The sequence below is a fragment of the Podarcis pityusensis genome (genome assembly GCF_964106645.2).
Source record: "Podarcis pityusensis genome assembly, chromosome: 3".
Lineage (NCBI taxonomy): Eukaryota > Metazoa > Chordata > Lepidosauria > Squamata > Lacertidae > Podarcis > Podarcis pityusensis.
The window spans coordinates 4,631,908-4,651,606 of NC_138026.1; the positions used below are offsets into that span (position 1 = coordinate 4,631,908).

Genomic DNA, 19,699 nt, shown 5'->3' on the forward strand with positions numbered 1-19,699 from the left:
GAGCACTTTGAGGACCAATCAGGTGATTCCGAAAAGAACTTCGGTGCAATCGGTTATTCTCCAGATCCACTTTAGCAGCAATACCTTCCTCAGATACTTTCCATAATCAGTTGCTGCCACTCCTTCTCTACATTTCCAAGGAGACTTAGCCAGGACAGATGTGTTAATTCAAAGGTTTGTTGTCAGGTAAAGTAAAACTGATTATCTTCTATAGAACAATCAGACAGAAACCTGCAACTTTTACTTTGCAGACGCCATTACGTCTAGATGATCAACAGCAATTGAAAATGTAAGCCTATTTACAATAATACATTCTCACCAAGAATTGGGGGATGAGAATGTCATCTGCAGCCTCATACATTGTTGTTCGTGGGCTTGGGCAGGATATGAATTTAATAAATAAATAAATTTCAACTGTTCAGGTGTGGTGTTTAGGCAGAACAAGGGCCGAGTTATGTGAACTTATTGTTTCCAGTACATAATTAGAGGAGCACATGCTAGGTGCTTCTGGTGTGTTTTGTGTACTTATGCCTTTCAAGGGATGGTTTTTAATGATAATTTTTAAAAATAAATTAAAAATAAGAGGGAGGGGGTTATATTTTCTTTTTTCAACCGGGGGTGTTAGTTTTGATACTGCACAAATGACTTCTCCTTGTTTATCTCCTGAAGTCTGTATTGTCCGGAACATTTGCACATTTATACTGTATTAACAAATGTTGAAGGGAATCAAGAATAAAAGTTGAGAAATTTAAAATAAATATTCCAGTCAGCTGTGTATTTTGTCACTGAATCTGAAAGAAAAAAGAAGTCTCTTAGTGGAACTTATGGGAGAAATTGTTCCATGGGGTGGTTGGTTGGTGGGGAAGCAGCAAAGAACTCTGGCAAAATGGTGAGAATTGTCCTGGAAGCAATTTCACTTTCCATGGAAAGTGTCTTGTCTCTTTTCCTTGCAAATTAGGCAGGGGTGGGGGCGTTTCACTAGCAATGCCACGCCACTTTTAAAATTCATCTACAAAAAGTTCATAGTCATTTTGTAAGAAACGCACTCTATCCGGTCCTAAGCATTTTTTTTCCATATAGAAGCACCTGCCACGATGCTAAAATTACACTGTAAGCATTGGTGCCAACTCCTAGGGGTCGAGGTCTCTTCCGTGCCCCCCCCGCCCCAACATATTGGAGGGGGGCAACTCTACGATTCGAGGAAATGCAAGAAGCAGAGGGGTCCCCCCCCCCGACTTTTTTGCTGGGAGAGAGCGGGAAGCAGGCGGAGGAGGAGGGGCTGCGCAAAGCGCGCGCAAGGAGGGGCGCTCCATCTCAGCGCGTCGCCGGTCGCCGAGGAAACGCGCGCGTTGCCCGGCTGCGAACGGGGAAGGGAGCCGCCTGGCCGCCGAGGCTCGGCGCCATGAGCTCGCAGCCGGTGCAAGGGCTGCCCCTCCTGCCGGGCTCGTCGTTCCGGGACCCCACGGTGAGCACAGGCGCCCCGCCGGCCCCGGAGCCGCGCTCCTTCCCCGGGACGCGGGGCGCAGAAAGCGCCACTGCCTGCGCCCCGCTCGCCCCGCGGAAGGAGGGTCTTTGCGGGGAGCGGGGGGGCTGAATGCCGGGCCCCAGGGCCGGATTGAGGTTGGATGGGGCCCTAAGCTACCGGAGGTAACGGGGTTCTTTATATGTCCAGCTGTCCTTTGTCAACAACCAATTGCCGCTGTTTTTTTGTGATGCTAGATGGTAATTTATGGATCTAAAGGTAAAGGGACCCCTGACCATTAGGTCCAGTCGTGACCGACTCTGGGGTTGCGGCGCTCATCTCACTTTACTGGCCGAGGGAGCCTGCGTACAGCTTCCGGGTCATGTGGCCAGCATGACTAAGCCGCTTCTGGCGAAACCAGAGCAGCGCATGGAAACGCCATTTACCTTCCCGCCAGAGTGGTACCTATTGATCTACTTGCACTTTGATGTGCAAGATTGTGGAAGAAGAAGGTGGAAGCGATTTAAAGTTTCAGAGGGAGAGGATTGTGTTTGTGTTTGGAAGACTGGCATGCCTTAGGAATAACTCCATATCCCTGGAATGGATCCCGATCATCCTTCGCTAAAGCGTTTGGAGGCACCTCCTATAAATAAGCCACTTCTAAAGGCATCCAGCAGGTCTGCCTGGCATTTTTGAGGCGCAAAATCCTTCCCCCTGTCTCCCGGCTGCATGGCTGGGAACTGGAGAACTCATGCAACTCCCACAATTTTATGCCAAGGATCACGGCGTGTGCTCTGACCCTATCCCACTACGCAGGGTGTTCCCGCCCCCAGCCATTGTACATTATGCACCTTTGCTCAGCAATGACAGTGATCTGCCCCGCATCCGACTCTTGGTTTTATTTCTTCCCATAGAAAACTGCCTTTCATCGCTCTCAGACCTTGGGTTACAAGAATGGCTTTGCGTTTAAGCGGCTTCCAACCACAGGGATCGGTGGCCAACGGCTGCATGTCAACCAGTTGTCCCCAGCTGAACTGGATGAACTGGCCAACAAGAGACCCACTTTGACCTACGGCCAAGCCAAGCAAGCCCCACCTTCAGACTTCATCCCGGCCCATGTGGCTTTTGACAAAAAGGTACTGTTCAAAAACATCTCATTTCAGAAATGCCCAGTCCTGGAAAAGTGTCTATTGGGAAGCTCAGGGAATGATTGATTTTAGAAAACATTATTTTCAAATATGTCTTTGGCAAAAGACAACCAAAGCCTGGCTAGAAAAAGAAATTCTTTGCTTAGAAACCATGCTGTTTCAGTGTTTCAGAGTTCTCCTAGAAGCTAGAAGGCTGCCAGTCCAAATAGTTGGAAGAGATTAATGATGGCAAGAGAACTGATGAGCATATTCATGTTTCTGTTTTCAGAACTGTGCTGTGTGGACTAATCTAGGTGTGCAGGTGTCAGAGTTTTGTGTCAGAACTGAGTCACAGCTGAATCCCAGTCCAGCGGAGGAGGACAATTTAAAGTTTACTAAGGGCAAGTTCTTTCTGCCCATGTTTCCTTCCCCAAATCGCCTCTTCCCAGCTGTTTTTTCTCTCTCAAGAGGACTCCATGCATTTAAAGCATGTGATGCCCCCCAAAAGTATCCCAGAAATTGTATTTTTTTATGGGTGCTGGGAATTTCAGCTCTGCGAGGGGTACACCACAGTTCCCAGGCTTATGTGGAGAAATCAAGTGCTTTAAATCTATGGTGTGTAGTTAGCTTAAGTCTGGAATTAACCTCCACAGAGCAAAAAAACAGCTGGGGAGAAAATGTGGTTTTCTTCACACCATGCAGATGATAAAATTATATGCTTTTATGAGAAAATCAGTACCTGTTTTCTGAGGTACTAATTTTTGAACCATATCCAGGTAGAATGCAAATTGGGATAGTCCATAGTATTAGGTCGAAATAAAAAAATTTCCTTCCTGTAGCACCTTAAAGACCAACTAAGTTAGTTCTTGGTATAAGCTTTCGTGTGCATGCACACTTCTTCAGATACACTGAAACAGAAGTTGCCAGATCCTTCTATATATTGAGAAGGTGGGGAGGGGTATTACTTAGAAGGGTGGTGGGAATCGGAGATTGGCAGATAGCTGAGATGAGCCTGTTGACGACTCTTAACGACTGTAATAGGTCTTACAGGAAAAGGCAAGGGGTGAGAAGGTGAGAAATGGCTTAGTCATGTATAATGAGATAAGAATCCGATGTCTCTGTTCAGACCAGGTCTCTCCATTGTTTTAAGTTTGGTAATGAGTTGTAATTCAGCAGCTTCTCTTTCCAGTCTATTTCTGAAATTCCTTTGTAGTAAAACAGCTACTTTGAGATCTTGTATAGAATGTCCTGGGAGATTGAAGTGTTCTCCTACTGGTTTCTCTGTTTTGTGATTCTTGATGTCAGATTTATGTCCGTTTATTCTTTGGCGTAAGGTTTGGCCTGTTTGTCCAATATAGAGAGCTGAAGCTCTCTATATTGGAGAGCTCAACCTTACAATGAATCAATCTATGCAAGAAATACATTTTTTGGACACTACTATAAAAATACAGGATGGACGCATAGACACCACCTTATACCGTAAACCAACTGACCGACAAACATATCTACATGCCTCTAGCTACCATCCCAAACATACCAAACAGTCCATTGTATATAGCCAGGCACTACGTTACAGCCGCATCTGTTCCAATTCTACAGACAGAGACTCTCACCTAAGAGATCTACAGCAAACCTTCTCAGAACTAAAATACCCAGCAGATGAAGTTAGACAACAGATCAACAGAGCCAGACTGATACCCAGAGAGAACTTGCTGCAAGACAGACCCAAAAAAGAAAATAACAGAACACCACTAGTCATCACATACAGCTCCCAAGTTAAAACAGTTCAACGCATCATCAGAGATCTACAACCTCTCCTGGACAATGACAGTTCTCTTTCTCAAGCTCTGGGAGGAAGACCTTTCATTGCCTACAGACAGCCACCCAATCTTAAACAACTCCTAACCCACAATAATACTACAACCAGACTTAACACGGACACTGGCACCAGAGCCTGCAATAAACCCAGATGCCAACTTTGCTGCCACATACACCCAGACAACACCATTACTGGCCCCAACAACATCACACATACCATCTCGGGACTATTTAATTGCTCATCGTCTAACATTGTGTATGCCATCAAATGCCAACAGTGTCCTTCAGCTCTCTATATTGGACAAACAGGCCAAACCTTACGCCAAAGAATAAACGGACATAAATCTGACATCAAGAATCACAAAACAGAGAAACCAGTAGGAGAACACTTCAATCTCCCAGGACATTCTATACAAGATCTCAAAGTAGCTGTTTTACTACAAAGGAATTTCAGAAATAGACTGGAAAGAGAAGCTGCTGAATTACAACTCATTACCAAACTTAAAACAATGGAGAGACCTGGTCTGAACAGAGACATCGGATTCTTATCTCATTATACATGACTAAGCCATTTCTCACCTTCTCACCCCTTGCCTTTTCCTGTAAGACCTATTACAGTCGTTAAGAGTCGTCAACAGGCTCATCTCAGCTATCTGCCAATCTCCGATTCCCACCACCCTTCTAAGTAATACCCCTCCCCACCTTCTCAATATATAGAAGGATCTGGCAACTTCTGTTTCAGTGTATCTGAAGAAGTGTGCATGCACACGAAAGCTTATACCAAGAACTAACTTAGTTGGTCTTTAAGGTGCTACAGGAAGGAAATTTTTTTATTTCGACTATGGCAGACCAACACGGCTACCCATCTGTAACTGGAACCATAGTATTAGGTGTTGTCTGAACAAACCACTTTAATAATATGAAATTACAGGCATGCCTTTTCAGCAACAATTAAAGACTGATTAGATGTTTATTGTTGGTATCTAGCACTTAATTTATTAAAACATTTCTACACTTATAGACAGCCTTTCTCTTTAAATTTTAAGGCAGCTCATATCAATATAAACAATATAATTAATTCAGTACACCCTATAATTGCACCCCGAACAAGCTGTTCACCTGTACTGAGGAAAGAAAGTTCTTGTTTTATTTTCTCCAAATTCCTCTTGGTCGAAAGACATTTAACCTCAGGGTCACATCTTAGGCCCACCTGACCTGTTTTCATAGGACTAAAGGGAATGGAGACCATTGGGCTGCTAGTTGCTGCCATTGGTCTCATGTTGGATGGAGCTTTCCTCCTGTTTCCTGAGACACCATATCCTTTTATATAACTCCTGGGTTTAGCATGTCCCCATGTGCTCCCGCTCTCACAGGATCCGCTCCCTGCAAGAGAAGGGCGCGCTGAATTTTTCAGCTTTCAACTTCCAAAAAACCAGGGTTGCTAAAATAGTTGTACCGTGACTTGGGAATCCAAAAGATATTTTGGTTACATTAATATGTTAGTCTTGTAAAATAATTTAGTTAAGGCAAAATGTGTGCAAAACTGCATAGAAATAAGTGCCAAATACTTGCAGTTATATCATGTATAAGAGCTTGGATGTTCCACCTCCTTTTGTGTGAGACAAGGGTGAAGATCTACCTCTGATAGAGAGCTTTGCCTTCCCCCTTTTCCTTTTCTTTTTTGGTTGTTTTCTTTTTACCTAGATTAGTTTGTTTTTTATTGTATTGTATGTTGAAAAGTTTCAGTATTTTTTTTCTTAAAAAAGATTGCCAAGTATTTGCAGTTATATTATATATTAATATTATTATTATTACTTATTTAGCATTACCTGGTATTCTGAGAAGGTAAAATTTAAATTCTTTGGTTTTCCCAAAGCAGTTTATGTTCTCCATCAAATGTAGACTTACCAAGCTAAATGTTGTCCAAGCACAAAAATAATAGCAGACTCAAAAACATATTTTTAAGAACCTTCACTAAAGAAATTTGCAAAAATTAAGTTTCACCTCCTAAAACGACACATTCTTCTGCAAGGGTGTCTCCTGCGATTTTACCATGAAATAAATGCCTTGTGTTTCATGGGGCTCTTTTCCCTGCAGGTGCTGAAGTTTGATGGTTACTTTCAGGAAGATGTCCCCATATCTACAGAAGAGCATTTCCGCATCCGCCAAGTGGGCATTTATTATTACCTGGAAGACGATAGCATGTCTGTCATGGAGCCCATTGTGGAAAACTCTGGGATTCCCCAGGGCAAGTTCATCAAACGCCAACGTCTGCCCAAGAATGATCGTGGGGACCATTATCATTGGAAAGACCTGAACAGAGGAATCAACATCACTATCTATGGCAAGACCTTCCGGATCGTTGATTGTGATGCCTTCACCCAGGTACTGGCACCTGGGCCGCTAATTTCCAGAACTGACTGGGGGAAAAGTAGGAAATGAGTCAATTGCAGTATTGCAATAGACGTGTTACAAAACAGATAGAGAGGGAAACGTACATCTTTTGTCTCCCCTTTCAATTCATAGATTCCTTTTCACAGTTCATTTACATTTAGGGGGACACTTTTGTCACAGACATCTTACAGTTGGGGGGAAATTAGGGGGGGAGAGAGGTGGGGGGTTGTATTGTTCTTTCGTTCTGTTGCCTAGTGTTAGTGGTAGGGCAGGCATGGCCAAACTTGGCCCTCCAGCTGTTTTGGGACTACAGTTCCCATCATGCCTGACCACTGGTCCTGTTAGCTAGGGATGATGGGAGTTGTAGTCCCAAAACAGCTGGAGGGCCAAGTTTGGCCATGCCTATGGTAGGGGGTTGGGTCAGCATCCTGTGAGTAGGTCCTAGGGGGTTCCTGAGCTTGGTTGATTGTGTTCTGTTGATTGCAATGTGGTTTGTTTGTATGTGTTTGGGGAGACAGGTTGTCGGGTCTGTTAAGCCACACTGATTTGTATGCTGTTGTCGTGTTGTGCTGTGTGATGAACAGGAACCACACCGGGGTGAAGTCATCCTCCTTTGTTTGTCCCTGTGCTAGTTTAAGTTTGTTGGTCAACTTTCCCATACATTTTGATACCAGTGGTCTGTCTGTGTTCACTCCTGATAGGTCCTTCCAGTGTCTAGTCATGATGTTTCTGGCTGGTGAAATTAAGTGACTTATGACTTCCTTGTCTTGGATTAAATTGCCCCTTGGATGGAGATTTTGTAAATCGAAGCCCCTTTGCTGTTCTGCAGTTCCTTGCTGTCTTTAGCCTGGTATTAATGACATGGCTGTCTTTTCCTAGACTTTTCTGGAGAGCCAGGGAATAGAACTGAACCCTCCGGAGAGAATGATTTTTGACCCTTACACAGAGCTGCGTAAGATGCCTCTGCGCACATATGTCACACCCTCAGATTTCGACCAACTCAAGCAGTTTTTGGCCTTTGACAAGAAGGTGAGTCTCTGGTTTGTTCTATTTCAGATGCTTTCTCACACACCTTTCTATATAATGATGATGATGATGATTAATACTACTACTACTACTACTACTAATAGTAATAATACACCCTAAATTCAAAGCAGCAAACTAGCCTCCTATGATAAAATCAAGAAAATATCAATCAATAAAACATGTAAGTAAACAAAACAATTAAAACAGGAGAAGATTAAACACTATAAAGGCAGTCTGAATAATAATTATAATTATAATTATGTGCCTGTATGAAACAGAGACTGTGCTTGCTTCTTTCTTTCTTTCTTTCTTTCTTTCTTTCTTTCTCCCTTCCTCCTTTCCTCCCTCTCTCCCTTCCTTTATTTAGAACTTGGGCTTATGACTGGCATTCTCATATGATTTACACAGCTGCCTTGTACTAAGTCAGACCATCTAAATCCAATTCAGCATGTTTTAAACAGATTCTTATATGCATGTAATCTATTAATGTTTAATTGTGTTTTAATTGTTGTTTTCCCTGTGCTTTTAGCAATACTTGGTTTTTATCTGTTAGCTGCCTTTGAGCCCCCTCAGGGGGAAAGGTGGGGTACAAATAAATTCTTCATCATCATCATCATCTTCATCTTCATCATCATCATCATCATCATCTAAGACTGCCTCCTCTGACTGCATCTTTTTCTTAGGGCCTTTTTCAGCGGAGGCTGAGATTCAGTGGGGCTGGGCAAAGTCTGTTCTTCCTCACCCTGAGTTCTGGCCCCTCCCGTTCCTTACAGGTCCTTCGCTTCTATGCCATGTGGGATGATACCGAGAGCATGTTTGGTGAGAACCGGCGTTTCATCATCCACTACTACTTGGCAGACGACACCGTGGAGGTCCGGGAGGTGCATGAGCGGAATGACGGCAGAGACCCTTTCCCTGTGCTGATAAGGCGCCAGCACCTGCCCAAAAAGCTTGCAGAGAAGAAAGGTAAAGGGCACCTGTGCTTTATCTTTTAGGGTTGATGTGTAAAAGGAATACCTAACTGGAAAAATTGGCGTGCAGAAGGTATGTGTGCAAGCAAGAGTATTTGGGTGCAGTGTGAATCCCATTAACATTTTGTATACCAGCAACGCATTCAGTGCTATTTTTCTAGAAAAGGAGGTGCTGGAACTTCTCCTTTGTTCTCTTAGAATGGCAATGGTGCTGGAACTGAGCTCTGGTTAGCTCCGGCTGGAAAACAGCCCTGAAGGCATTAATATGGGAAAGTGGGAGCTTGATCTATGGCAGGCAGTAGCCAGGATGAGAAGTGTGTATGAGGCTGGGAGAGGGCCCTTTTTCAGACAGTTGTGGTAGAATTAGACAGGTCTTCTAGCATGCGATGGGGTTAAAGCAGTTAAATGCTCTGTTCTGATCACATTGCTGTCTAAAGTCCTAAATGTACTCTTGTCTTTCTGAAGGATGCTTGCTGCGTTTTCTTTAGTTTGCTAAATATTGCCTGATGATACATTCTGAGATCCTTTGGAAATTACTTCCAGAGTTTAAGCATGATCAGTTTTGATCTGTTTAAAATTGCTTGTCCCATTTAAATTGCTGAGGCACTGAGGCTTCAGTGTTATCACCATTGCAACTGTTTGTCCCCGGAGATACCGTGTTTTTCGCTCTATAAGACACTCCAGACCATAAGACGCACCTAGTTTTTGGAGGAGGAAAGCAAGAAAAAAATATTCTGAATCCCAGAAGCCAGAACAGCAAGAGGGATCGCTGTGCAGCGAAAGCAGCGATCCCTCTTGCTGTTCTGGCTTCTGGGATAGCTGTGCAGCCTGCATTTCCCACACACATTTCCCCTTACTTTTTAGGAGGGAAAAAGTGTGTCTTATAGAGAGAAAATTCGGTAGTTTGTACTTCTTTCGACAGCTGAATACTCTCCTTCCTTAGGAGTAATCGGAGGCAGGACACATCTAACCCTCTTTCTTCCGCTAGGACCCTTCCCAACTTGTGTCCTGGAGATCTCTGATCAGGAAGTCCTGGAATGGTTCACGGCTAAAGATTTTGCCGTAGGCAAATCCACTACCCTCCTTGGGCGCTCTTTTTTCATCTATGATTGTGATGAGTTCACGCGGCAGTTTTATCAAGATAAGTTTGGCATCACTGACTTCCATCCAGTCGATGTAAGGAAGCCACCTCCGGAGGAAATCAAGCAGGTAATGGCAGGGAGCAGGAAGGGGGAAGATGGAAGAGCGATCGGGGTTTGACTCAAGGCTAAGGCTCCAGTCCCTGCCCTGCTTGCTTGCAAGGAAACTGAACTGAGTAAGGGGCCACCTTTGAAGGTTACTTGGAAACTGCAATTAATCCAGAATGCGGCAGCTAGACTGGGGACTGGGAGTGGCCGCCGGGACCACATAACACCAGTCCTGAGAGATCTGCATTGGCTCCCAGTACGTTTCTGAGCACAATTCAAAGTGTTGGTGCTTTAAAGCCCTAAACGGCCTTGGTCCAGTATACCTGAAGGAGCGTCTCCACCCCCATCATTCTGCCCAGACACTGAGATCCAGCGCTGAGGGCCTTCTGGTGGTTCCCTCATTGCGAGAAGTGAGGCTACAGGGAACCAGACAGAGGGCCTTCTCGGTAGTGGCACCCACCCTGTGGAACACCCTCCCTTCAGATGTCAAGGAAATAAGTAGTTATCCTATTTTTAAAAGACATCTGAAGGCAACCCTGTTTAGGGAAGTTTTTTAATATTTAATGCTGTATTGTTTTTAACATGTGATTGGGAGCCGCCCAGAGTGGCTGGGGAGACTCAGCCAGATGGGCGGGTTATAAATAATAAATTATTATTATTATTATTATTATTATTATTATTATTATTATTATTACATGCAAACACCTCTCTGCTTATGGAGTCTTGGCAAGCCACAGCAACCATTCCTAGAGCATTCTGGTCCTTTTTTTAGTGGTTAGCTTAGCATTAGCTCTGCAGCCAAATGATTATGCATCTTTCCCCCATCAATGTTGAACCATATGTCGGTTCAAGATGGAGCCTCACAAGGGCTCTGCTAAGGCCAGAGAGACATCCTCACTCCCCCCCTCCCCAATTCAATTGACAAACTGCATTTTCATGTTAAGTTGGAGGGCAGCCACCTCTAATAAGTATCTCATTCCAAAAATGGGATACTGACTGACAGCTGGTGGGAGATCATCCGCTGTCATTAGCTCCCCTCAATAAAGCTCAAATCAGCTCTCCAAGACAGACAGGGAGCGATCAGTTCTACAAAGGATGGTCTGCCAACTGACATAACACCAGAGATCTGACATCAGCAGAAACTTGGGGATGAAGTTAGCTGGGACGCCTCAGAGGGTATTGACAGAGGACTATACCCCCCCTTCATCTCTGCTGTAATGGAAGATAATGGTGATACAACAGAAGGTGCAAAGTGAATGAAGTCCACTCTATGATCTTGTGAACAAAGTTGCATAGCTTGCATTATAATTCATTATTTGTGGCTTCTTTCCTCTGCAGGAAATCCCTCCATACAACGGTTTTGGTTTCCTTGAAGACTCTCTCCAAAACTGCTTTAGTCTGATTCCTCAAGCGCCCAAGAAAAACGTTCTCAAGATGCTAGAGAACGACCGCAAAGTGTTGCGCTATGCAGTTAGGATGGTGAGATGTCCTGACATGCTTTCTGGAGGGAAGGATGGGTTTTGGAGATTGGGTGTTCTCATCTCTAAGTGCAATCTTTCAAACCCCCAAATGGTTGGATTTTTGTGTAGCATGGAAGATTACTCCCAAAGTAGGAGTGCCTAGGCAGGGGCGAATCCTAAATGAGGCATCGGGGACGCTGCTTCACCTGGCCTGCTGCTGCTCGCTGGCTGGCTGGGGCAGAAGGGAACAGGCAGGTCACTGTGCCTGCCTGGAGCTGGGCCTGATGCCAACAAGTGAGGGCAGTGCCCCGGGCTCAGGACCCAGAAGATCAGAAGCCAGCTCAACCTCTTCCCAGCCTGGAATGCTCTGCCACACACAGGGATCCCTTCAGCAGGTGGAACAGGGAGGTCCGTGCCAGCAGAGCGATGTTGGCATTACTCTGCAAGCAGAGTCCGTCAGGGCTGCATGGAGGGACATGCACCCTGCTGCCCAGTCTTGATGCAGACGGCATTTGGATTGCAGCATCCATTGATCAATCTACTCATTAAGTCGTAATGTTAATCCTTTTCATGATGCTTTCAACATCTCAGGGTATCCGTTTAGTGATGTTATTTCTTCATCAACGTACATGGCATTTAAAGCCAAGCAAAATTTCCTGTGCTGAGGAGTTTTAAACTGCAGCATAACAGTAAGGAGGCATTGAAGGAAGGAAAAGAGCAGGAGAGACTGTGATAAAAGGTAGCACACGTTCCTGCTGCATTGCTTTAGTAATTTCCTCATTGCATCCTCAACCTTCTCAGCAAAGTCGAGCATCAGAACTACAGACCGTTAACAAACAACAGAGTTGACAGCGGTTGAATTTACAAATGGTGACCCTGTTTTCTACAGGAACAGGCTGTGAGAAATGTGCCCTGTCACGTCCTTTAGAGCCGTGGTTCCCACAGGGGGGCAATTTGATTTTTAAGGGGGGCAATTCAAGAATGAGTTATTAACAGTGAATGGCCTTTTAGACTTTCTCCATGTGAATAGGAGAACGCTTTTTGAATAATAAGTATTATATGTCACAGGGAGGGGGGCATCAGGATTTCAGAGGTGCTTAGGTGAGGCATGGCAAAAAAAAAGCTTGGGAACCAGTGCTTCAGAGCCTTCTTAAGAGCCTTTCTGAGTTCTTAGCTTTTTGGAAGCAGATTTTTAACCAGCTCAGTTGTTTTCTGTCTGACAGAAACGAACAGGGTGGTGCTGCTGTGCTATATACTAGGATGGAGAGACAGTTGGGGTGGGGGTGGGGGCAGCACAGTTGGGGGGAGGTCAGGTGCGAGGTGCCATCCCAATTACACTGCCTGTTGCTGCTCCCAGTGCAGTGATCTCTGTATGTAATCTCTGCAGGAATCTCCCAATCCTGAAGACAGTAAGCGTCATTTTGTGCTCTCCTATTGCCTCGCCACCGACATGATGAGCATCTATGAACGACCTATGCGCAATTCAGGAAGAATTGGAGGCAAATTCCTAGCCAAGACCAGGGTGTGCAAGCCAGGGTCCACTACAGACATTCCTGTTTACTATGAGCCAGCTGACTTCACCATTGGAGCCACGGTGGAAGGTGAGTAGAAGACAGCAGGTAAGTAAATTGGACGCTCTTACGTCAAAGTGCAAGTAGAGAAATAGGTACCGCTCCAGCAGGAAGGTAAATGGCATTTCCGTGCGCTGCTCTGCTTTGCCAGAAGCGGCTTAGTCATGCTGGCCACATGACCCGGAAGCTGTACGCCGGCTCCCTCGGCCAATAAAGCGAGATGAGCGCCGCAACCCCAGAGTCGCCCACAACTGGACCTAATGGACCTTTACCTTATGTAGAAAACAGTAATGTTGCTGGTTTTTTCTCTGTTAGCTATCCAGAGTGTAGTCTGCCTTTGCTATTGTGCTGGTCAATATCTTGGCATGCAGTTGAATAATACATCTTGAAGTCATAATAGACCATTTAGAAACGTTTTGTCCAATTTCCCTTGCATTTGTGAGGCACAATGTTTAAACCCAACTAGCTCAGAACTGACAAGCTGGCTAAAGCACTGCTGAACCCTTTGCTGAGGAATCAGAGTTCTTTAAGGTCTCTGACCTCCAGATCCCTTTTGCATTACTCTCTACATTGTAGGGAGAACAAAGCAATAAGGAATTGAGACGGAAGCAGAAAATGCTGGCAGTCCATCCTTTGTTTTAACTCAGCAGAGGACTCACCAGAGAGCTGTAGAACCGGGCACCATTCTCTGCTCTCTGGTGATTGTAGGCATGGAAGGTTCTGTTCTGAGTTTTGCTCTGGCCACTTTGCAGAGCGAAGGAGACTGCCAGGCTGCAGGATCAGATGAAAACTTTGGCACCTTGGACTGGACACTTATTCTTCAAAGAAAGTGCTCGATCGTCTGTGCAGCTTGTGCTTAATGGTGAACACTGGTTTACTTTTCCTTCATTCCAGTGTTCAGCCACAGGTTCATCATCGTAGACGCTGATTCATTTGTCCTGAAGTATATGGAAGGCAATTTGGAGAGTTTCCCACCAGCAGTTGTGCAGTCCATGAGGGATCACTTCGCACCTCGCCAGGCAGCAGCTGAGGCAGTAAAGAGGTGGGCTTTTAAAGAAAACCCATGCAAACGTTTCTCCAGACATCATTAGATTCTTCTTGGGTAGCTTCATTCCATATTTCTTAGCGTGACGCTATCCATGCCCATCCTAGGGCCATTATATGCATTGTGCAGACTAAGGTCTCCGTCTTACATTATCACCACGGGGAGGGAATCATTGTAGCAGTCCCTCGGACACTATGGAAGTACCATGAAAATCCTCAGGGAGCCTCTGCTACTCTTCCTTTACTAGCTGTTGGGGAGTAAGAGTGAGAGAGAACTTTTCCATTCATGGCCCGTCTTGTAGGCATCCAACTGGTTGCTGTGGGAAATGGGGTGCTAGTCTAGGTGGGCATTTTGCCTGATTCACTAGGGCATTTAAAATGAATCACAGAACAGTCCAACCCCTGAGTGAGTCCATTCCACTTCATACGCTTACGTTAGTTTTCCATCAATTCTAATCGTGTCCATTCAGACATTTCAAGGGTGTGCATGTCTTACCGTATTTTTCGCCCCATAGGGCGCACCAGCCCATAGGGCGCACCTAGTTTTTTGGGGGGGAAATAAAGAAAAAAAATTATTTCCCCCCCAGCCCGAGCTTCCCCAGTCCCCATAACAGGCTGCTCTCCGCAAGCCGTGGGAGGGCTCCCGCGGCTTGCACAGAGCTACCCGAAGCCCGGGCGCGACTGCTCAGTGCGCCCCAGGCTTCGGGATGCAGGCAGCTCTCCGCAAGCCGTGGGAGCCCGGCGGGAACTCCCGCGGGCTCCCAAGGCTTGCGGAGAGCTTCCTGAAGCCTGGAGAGCGAGAGGGGTCAGTGCGCACCGACCCCTCTCGCTCTCCAGGCTTCAGCGAAAGCCTGCATTCGCCCCATAGGACGCACACACATTTCCCCTTCATTTTTGGAGGGGGGAAAGTGCGTCCTATAGGGTGAAAAATACGGTATTTTGAAGACTCTTAAAGGGTGCATGCTAAAACTTTCTACCCTAATGGTGAGGGGTTTTCCTTTTTTACACGCAGGGTGCTATTTGTTGATGGGGAGCAATTCTCCACCTGGTGTCTCAAATTGTGACACCTATCGGAAATTGTAGAGGAAAGAAACAATATCTAGGAGGAAAATAAGAATATTTGGTCCTAGTTGTTTCAATGAACCAATATAGGAAACGGTTGGCTACTCTTGGTGTACCTTTGTTAGTCAAAGGTGCAACTTCCCACTTTAGGAATTGTGCAGTTTAACCAGAAAAAACACGGGGAAAACAGAAAGCTTTGTCTAGCTGCAAAATAGAACCGGAGATTCCTACCTTACTCGGAATTATGTTAAATTTTGTCACAGCAGTGTTTATCATTCACAAGTCTTAATCATTTTCTCTTGTAGGCGGATTCACTAAAAATTTAGTAGATTAATCAGCGGGGCTGTGAGTTAGGAGCAGGCTGCTGCGTTTCTGTTAGAACAACAACAAACCCTTTAAGAGGGGACTTTCTGGCAGATTTTATTTATTAAATAGTAATTTGAATGTCTTTGTTGAGGTTTTGCCAGTATGCAAATTTATCTAATTTTAAATCAGTTTCACTAACAGGCTGGTGAATAAGGAACAACCAAGTCTGTTCATCTTTATTTTTTATTTTTTTAAAAAATAATATTTATTAAAGTTTCACAAAAAAAAGATCACATTAATAAAAAAGAAAAATTTAAGAATAAAAAAGAAAAATACACAATACAAAATACAAAAATACAAAAAGAAAAAGGAAAAACAGTTAAAAACAATTCCTTCTTTTCATAACTTCTTTTACATTTACTTGTTTCCCGGACCTCCTCATACCTCCCTCTTTTGTATTCCAATTCAGTTGGTTAGTCCAGCAATTTCTTTCCCTCCTTTTTAATCCCAATCCTTAATCTTAATATATTATAACATTAAGTTTTTACCTATTAAAAACCAATTTTTCCATTCTTTTAGCCTTTTTAATCCTAATCCTTAATCTTGATATATTTATAACTTTGAAGCCTGTACAGCTAGAAGCCACTTAACTTCAATCCAACATCACTCTAACATTCCTTAATTTTGCAATATTTCTGTAAATAATCTTTGAATTTCTTCCAATCTTCTTCCACTGACTCTTCTCCCTGGTCACGGATTCTGCCAGTCATTTCCGCCAATTCCATGTAGTCCATCATTTTCATCTGCCATTCCTAATGATCTGTACGTAAGCCTTTCGAGATCATGGTAGCCAAGCCAGACAGGCTCGTGCACAACGGAGGAGGCGTACTTGCCGACTCGTGAAAGACGTTCCTCCCCCCCCCCCTTGTAGGTTAGCTTCAGATGAGCCTGACAAACAGGAGCTGGATGCCCTGACTGAGCAGATACAGGAGCACATGAGGAGACATAACTACTTGCCAGACAGCAACATGCAGGCAGCCTTCCTCCAGCAGGACAAAGATGGCTCAGGGCTCCTCAGCAGAGAAGAGTTCTGTGCCCTCTGTGACCACTTCAAAGTGCCTGTCGATGACCCCCTTTTCCAGAAGGTGAGGAGTAGGAATAGTCACAGCATCTGAATTTTGCCAAGAAAGCCACGGCAGCGATTTGCACTAACCTGACCGCTTGTCTGGTGCACACGTATCCTCATGAATTCAGTGGCACTCACTTCCGAGTCCGTTTTCGTCATATCGTATGCCAACATTAGGACAAGGGCAGGCAACGTGGTCAGCAGCAGGGGCCGCGATGGAATCATAAAACAAGAGCAAATAGCGGCACTGCTTTCTTGAATAGAATTTGTAATGTACTTCTGGTACAGTGCGAGTTTCCTCTTCACTGTTGGTGAACAGTGAAGAGTCTGGGAACAAGTCAAAATCAACAGTGACAGTAAAGTATTCATGACCTTTGGGTTACAGTGGTACCTCGGGTTACAGACGCTTCAGGTTACAGACTCCGCTAACCCAGAAATAGTACCTCGGGTTAAGAACTTTGCTTCAGGATGAGAACAGAAATCGCACGGCAGCAACGGGAGGCCCCATTAGCTAAAGTGGTGCTTCAGGTTAAGAACGGACCTCCAGAATGAATTAAGCTCTTAACCCGGGATACCACTGTACTTTTATTTTTTAAATAAATAAATAGTAGATAATGAGTGAACAAAGCTTCCTCTTTGCTGCCTTAGCTTTAGATCTGTTGACAATTCAAGCTGCAGTAATTAGAATTGGCATAAATTTAGGAGAGGGCCATTTGCCTAATATCTCCTAGAAAATTAGAAGTAGCGACCCTTGGGTTTTTTTGAATATGGGTTCCTTCCACACCAGCCATTTTCTCTTGAATTGCCCTCTGTGGCTCATTCACTTTTTTTACAGTATCCACATTGTTGTGAGCTCTTTGGATTTAAGTGGTTTTTGGAGGTGCCGTTTTTTCAGACCTCATTTGTGGTGATTGTGTGGGGGGGGAGGGGGGAATACAAAGCAATTGCACTACTAGCCTGACCCACTCTTTTCAGGGTTCCTGTTGGCGACAAACTATTTCTCACCACTGTGGAGCTGCATTTGTTCTTGAATATCAGATCCATTACAAACTGCCCCCTGCTAGTGAAATGGTAATATTACCAGATTTTTCAGCTACTTGACTTTCCTTCTTTTTCTCTTCCAGCTGATTGCCCTTTGTTCCCATGGTGAAAACCAGATCAGATACCCCAACTTTCTCAGAGTTTTTGAGGGGTGAACACCAAAAGGTATAAGCAGCAGCAAGAGGGACTTTTGCATATAGATCAACATGGATTAAACTGAGCTAATTCTTGTGCACTTGTTCTGGTCTCTTTCCCCTTCCATCCTGCAAACCTGGCAGAAATGGACATCACTGCACGCTCATTCCACTTGAATACCTTAAACCTTCCGAGAAAGAGCTCCCAGAATTATAATCACACTAGATAGATAGATAGATAGATAGATAGATAGATAGATAATTGGGGGGGGGGGGGTAGAGAGAGGCCTTTGGACCTAGATGCGGAAAGTCATAAACCCTTCTACTTTACTATGCCACTTACCACAGCTAATTAGATTTTCTACTCCAGAAGTGACCCCATGTCTGCTGTTTAGCAACATCCCCCTGTAATGACCCACATTTGCTGTTTGATTGGCAAGGGGGTGGAAAGGGGAGACTATTCAAACGTGAAGTAATTTGTAGCTGCGGTCTGGTCAGGGCTGCCTGGGACGTTTTGCCGCTAGAGGAAAAACAGGTAATCTACCATCTTGCAGTCTCTTCCTCCACTGGTCGCCTACTGGGATGTGCAACGCCCCCCCCCCCCCCCGGGGTCACATGGGTGGTTCTGGCTCTGTTATGAACCACAATACATCCGAGCATTGCTTTTTTTCTAGGGGGACGCAGACCCTTAAACATTTTGTGAATCAAAGTTTGGCCTCATTGAGGGGCAGCATTTCAGTATGAGTAGGAAAATGAGAGCACCCCTAAACATTTTTTTTTAAGGAAAAAAAGCACTGCATCCGAGTGCTCCTAGGACCTTTGTGGTGAAGGGCAGTACCAATTTAATATCCTCCCCTTTCCCCAAGGAGCACAAGATGGCATAAATGACTCTTTTCCTTATCCCCATTTTATCGTCAGCCTAGCCCTAGGAGGTGGTTTATCTACAAGGCCCAGTCAGGTTTCAAAGCTCCATAGATCAACGTCCTTTGTAGACTGGGGTAGTGTGTGTAACTGTGGGCCATCTGAAGAGTTGCCTTATACACAGTGTGACTGTTCGTCTCAAGTAGCAGAGTCTTACTTTGGCAGCAGCTCTGTCTCAGAGGTAAAGGGACCCCTGACCATTAGGTCCAGTCGTGACCGACTCTGGGGTTGTGGCGCTCATCTCACTTTACTGGCCAAGGGAGCCAGCGTACAGCTTCTGGGTCATGTGGCCAGCATGACTAAGCTGCTTCTGGCGAACCAGAACAGCGCACGGAAACGCCGTTTACCTTCCCGCCAGAGCAGTACCTATTTATCTACTTGCACTTTGACATGCTTTTGAACTGCTAGGTTGGCAGGAGCAGGGACTGAGCAACGGGAGCTCACCCCATGGCAGGGATTCAAACCGCCGACCTTCTGATCAACAAGCCTGAGGGGTTTAGTGGTTTAACCCACAGCGCCACCTGCGTCTGTCTGAGGTAGCAAGCACTTAAACCAGGACATTTCTACAGCCAGCCTCCCCAAAATGTCCAGCCTGCACCTCCAGCTTAGTCAGACAAACTGGAGACTGAATTTTCCATGCCTGGCCTCACAACAAAGGAGACCTATCTGCTGAGGTGACTGATGTCAAGCCAACTCATGTTAGTGGTGAATGCACGCGCATGAGTTCTTGATATCTTTCTATGCCTTTTTATTTCAGAAAATATTGTGTCACAGATAGCTTTGATAAAAGTTGTTCCAACAACAAAAATTAATACATACTTTAAGGTTTTCAATGGTATAAGGGGAAAAATAATTGACAAGGAATTCCTGAAAAAAGTCCTCTCCTTCCCACCGCTCCAGAGCCATCAAGATGAAATGTAAAATATGGAAGAACAGGCATTTTATTTCAGCTTCCTGACTTAAATTTGGTCCATAATATTAACACACACCCTGCCACAACGGGTACACATTCAACACCATATTCTGTTGTATACTTTGCAACAATTCTG

The 19,699-nt window shown here is 44.8% G+C and overlaps 1 protein-coding gene across 1 annotated transcript; it reads left to right on the plus strand.

Annotated features, from left to right (window-relative positions):
* The first annotated feature begins 1,313 nt into the window (after window positions 1–1,313).
* Window positions 1,314–17,830, plus strand: EFHC1 (EF-hand domain containing 1). Its single transcript, XM_080998305.1, has 11 exons — window positions 1,314–1,465; window positions 2,377–2,598; window positions 6,505–6,792; window positions 7,681–7,830; window positions 8,601–8,793; window positions 9,787–10,007; window positions 11,324–11,464; window positions 12,833–13,046; window positions 13,911–14,058; window positions 16,360–16,573; window positions 17,679–17,830. The coding sequence occupies exons 1-11, from the start codon at window positions 1,403–1,405 to the stop codon at window positions 17,748–17,750; spliced, it is 1,926 nt and encodes a 641-aa protein (XP_080854431.1). The 5' UTR covers window positions 1,314–1,402; the 3' UTR covers window positions 17,751–17,830.
* Window positions 17,831–19,699: the final 1,869 nt, after the last annotated feature.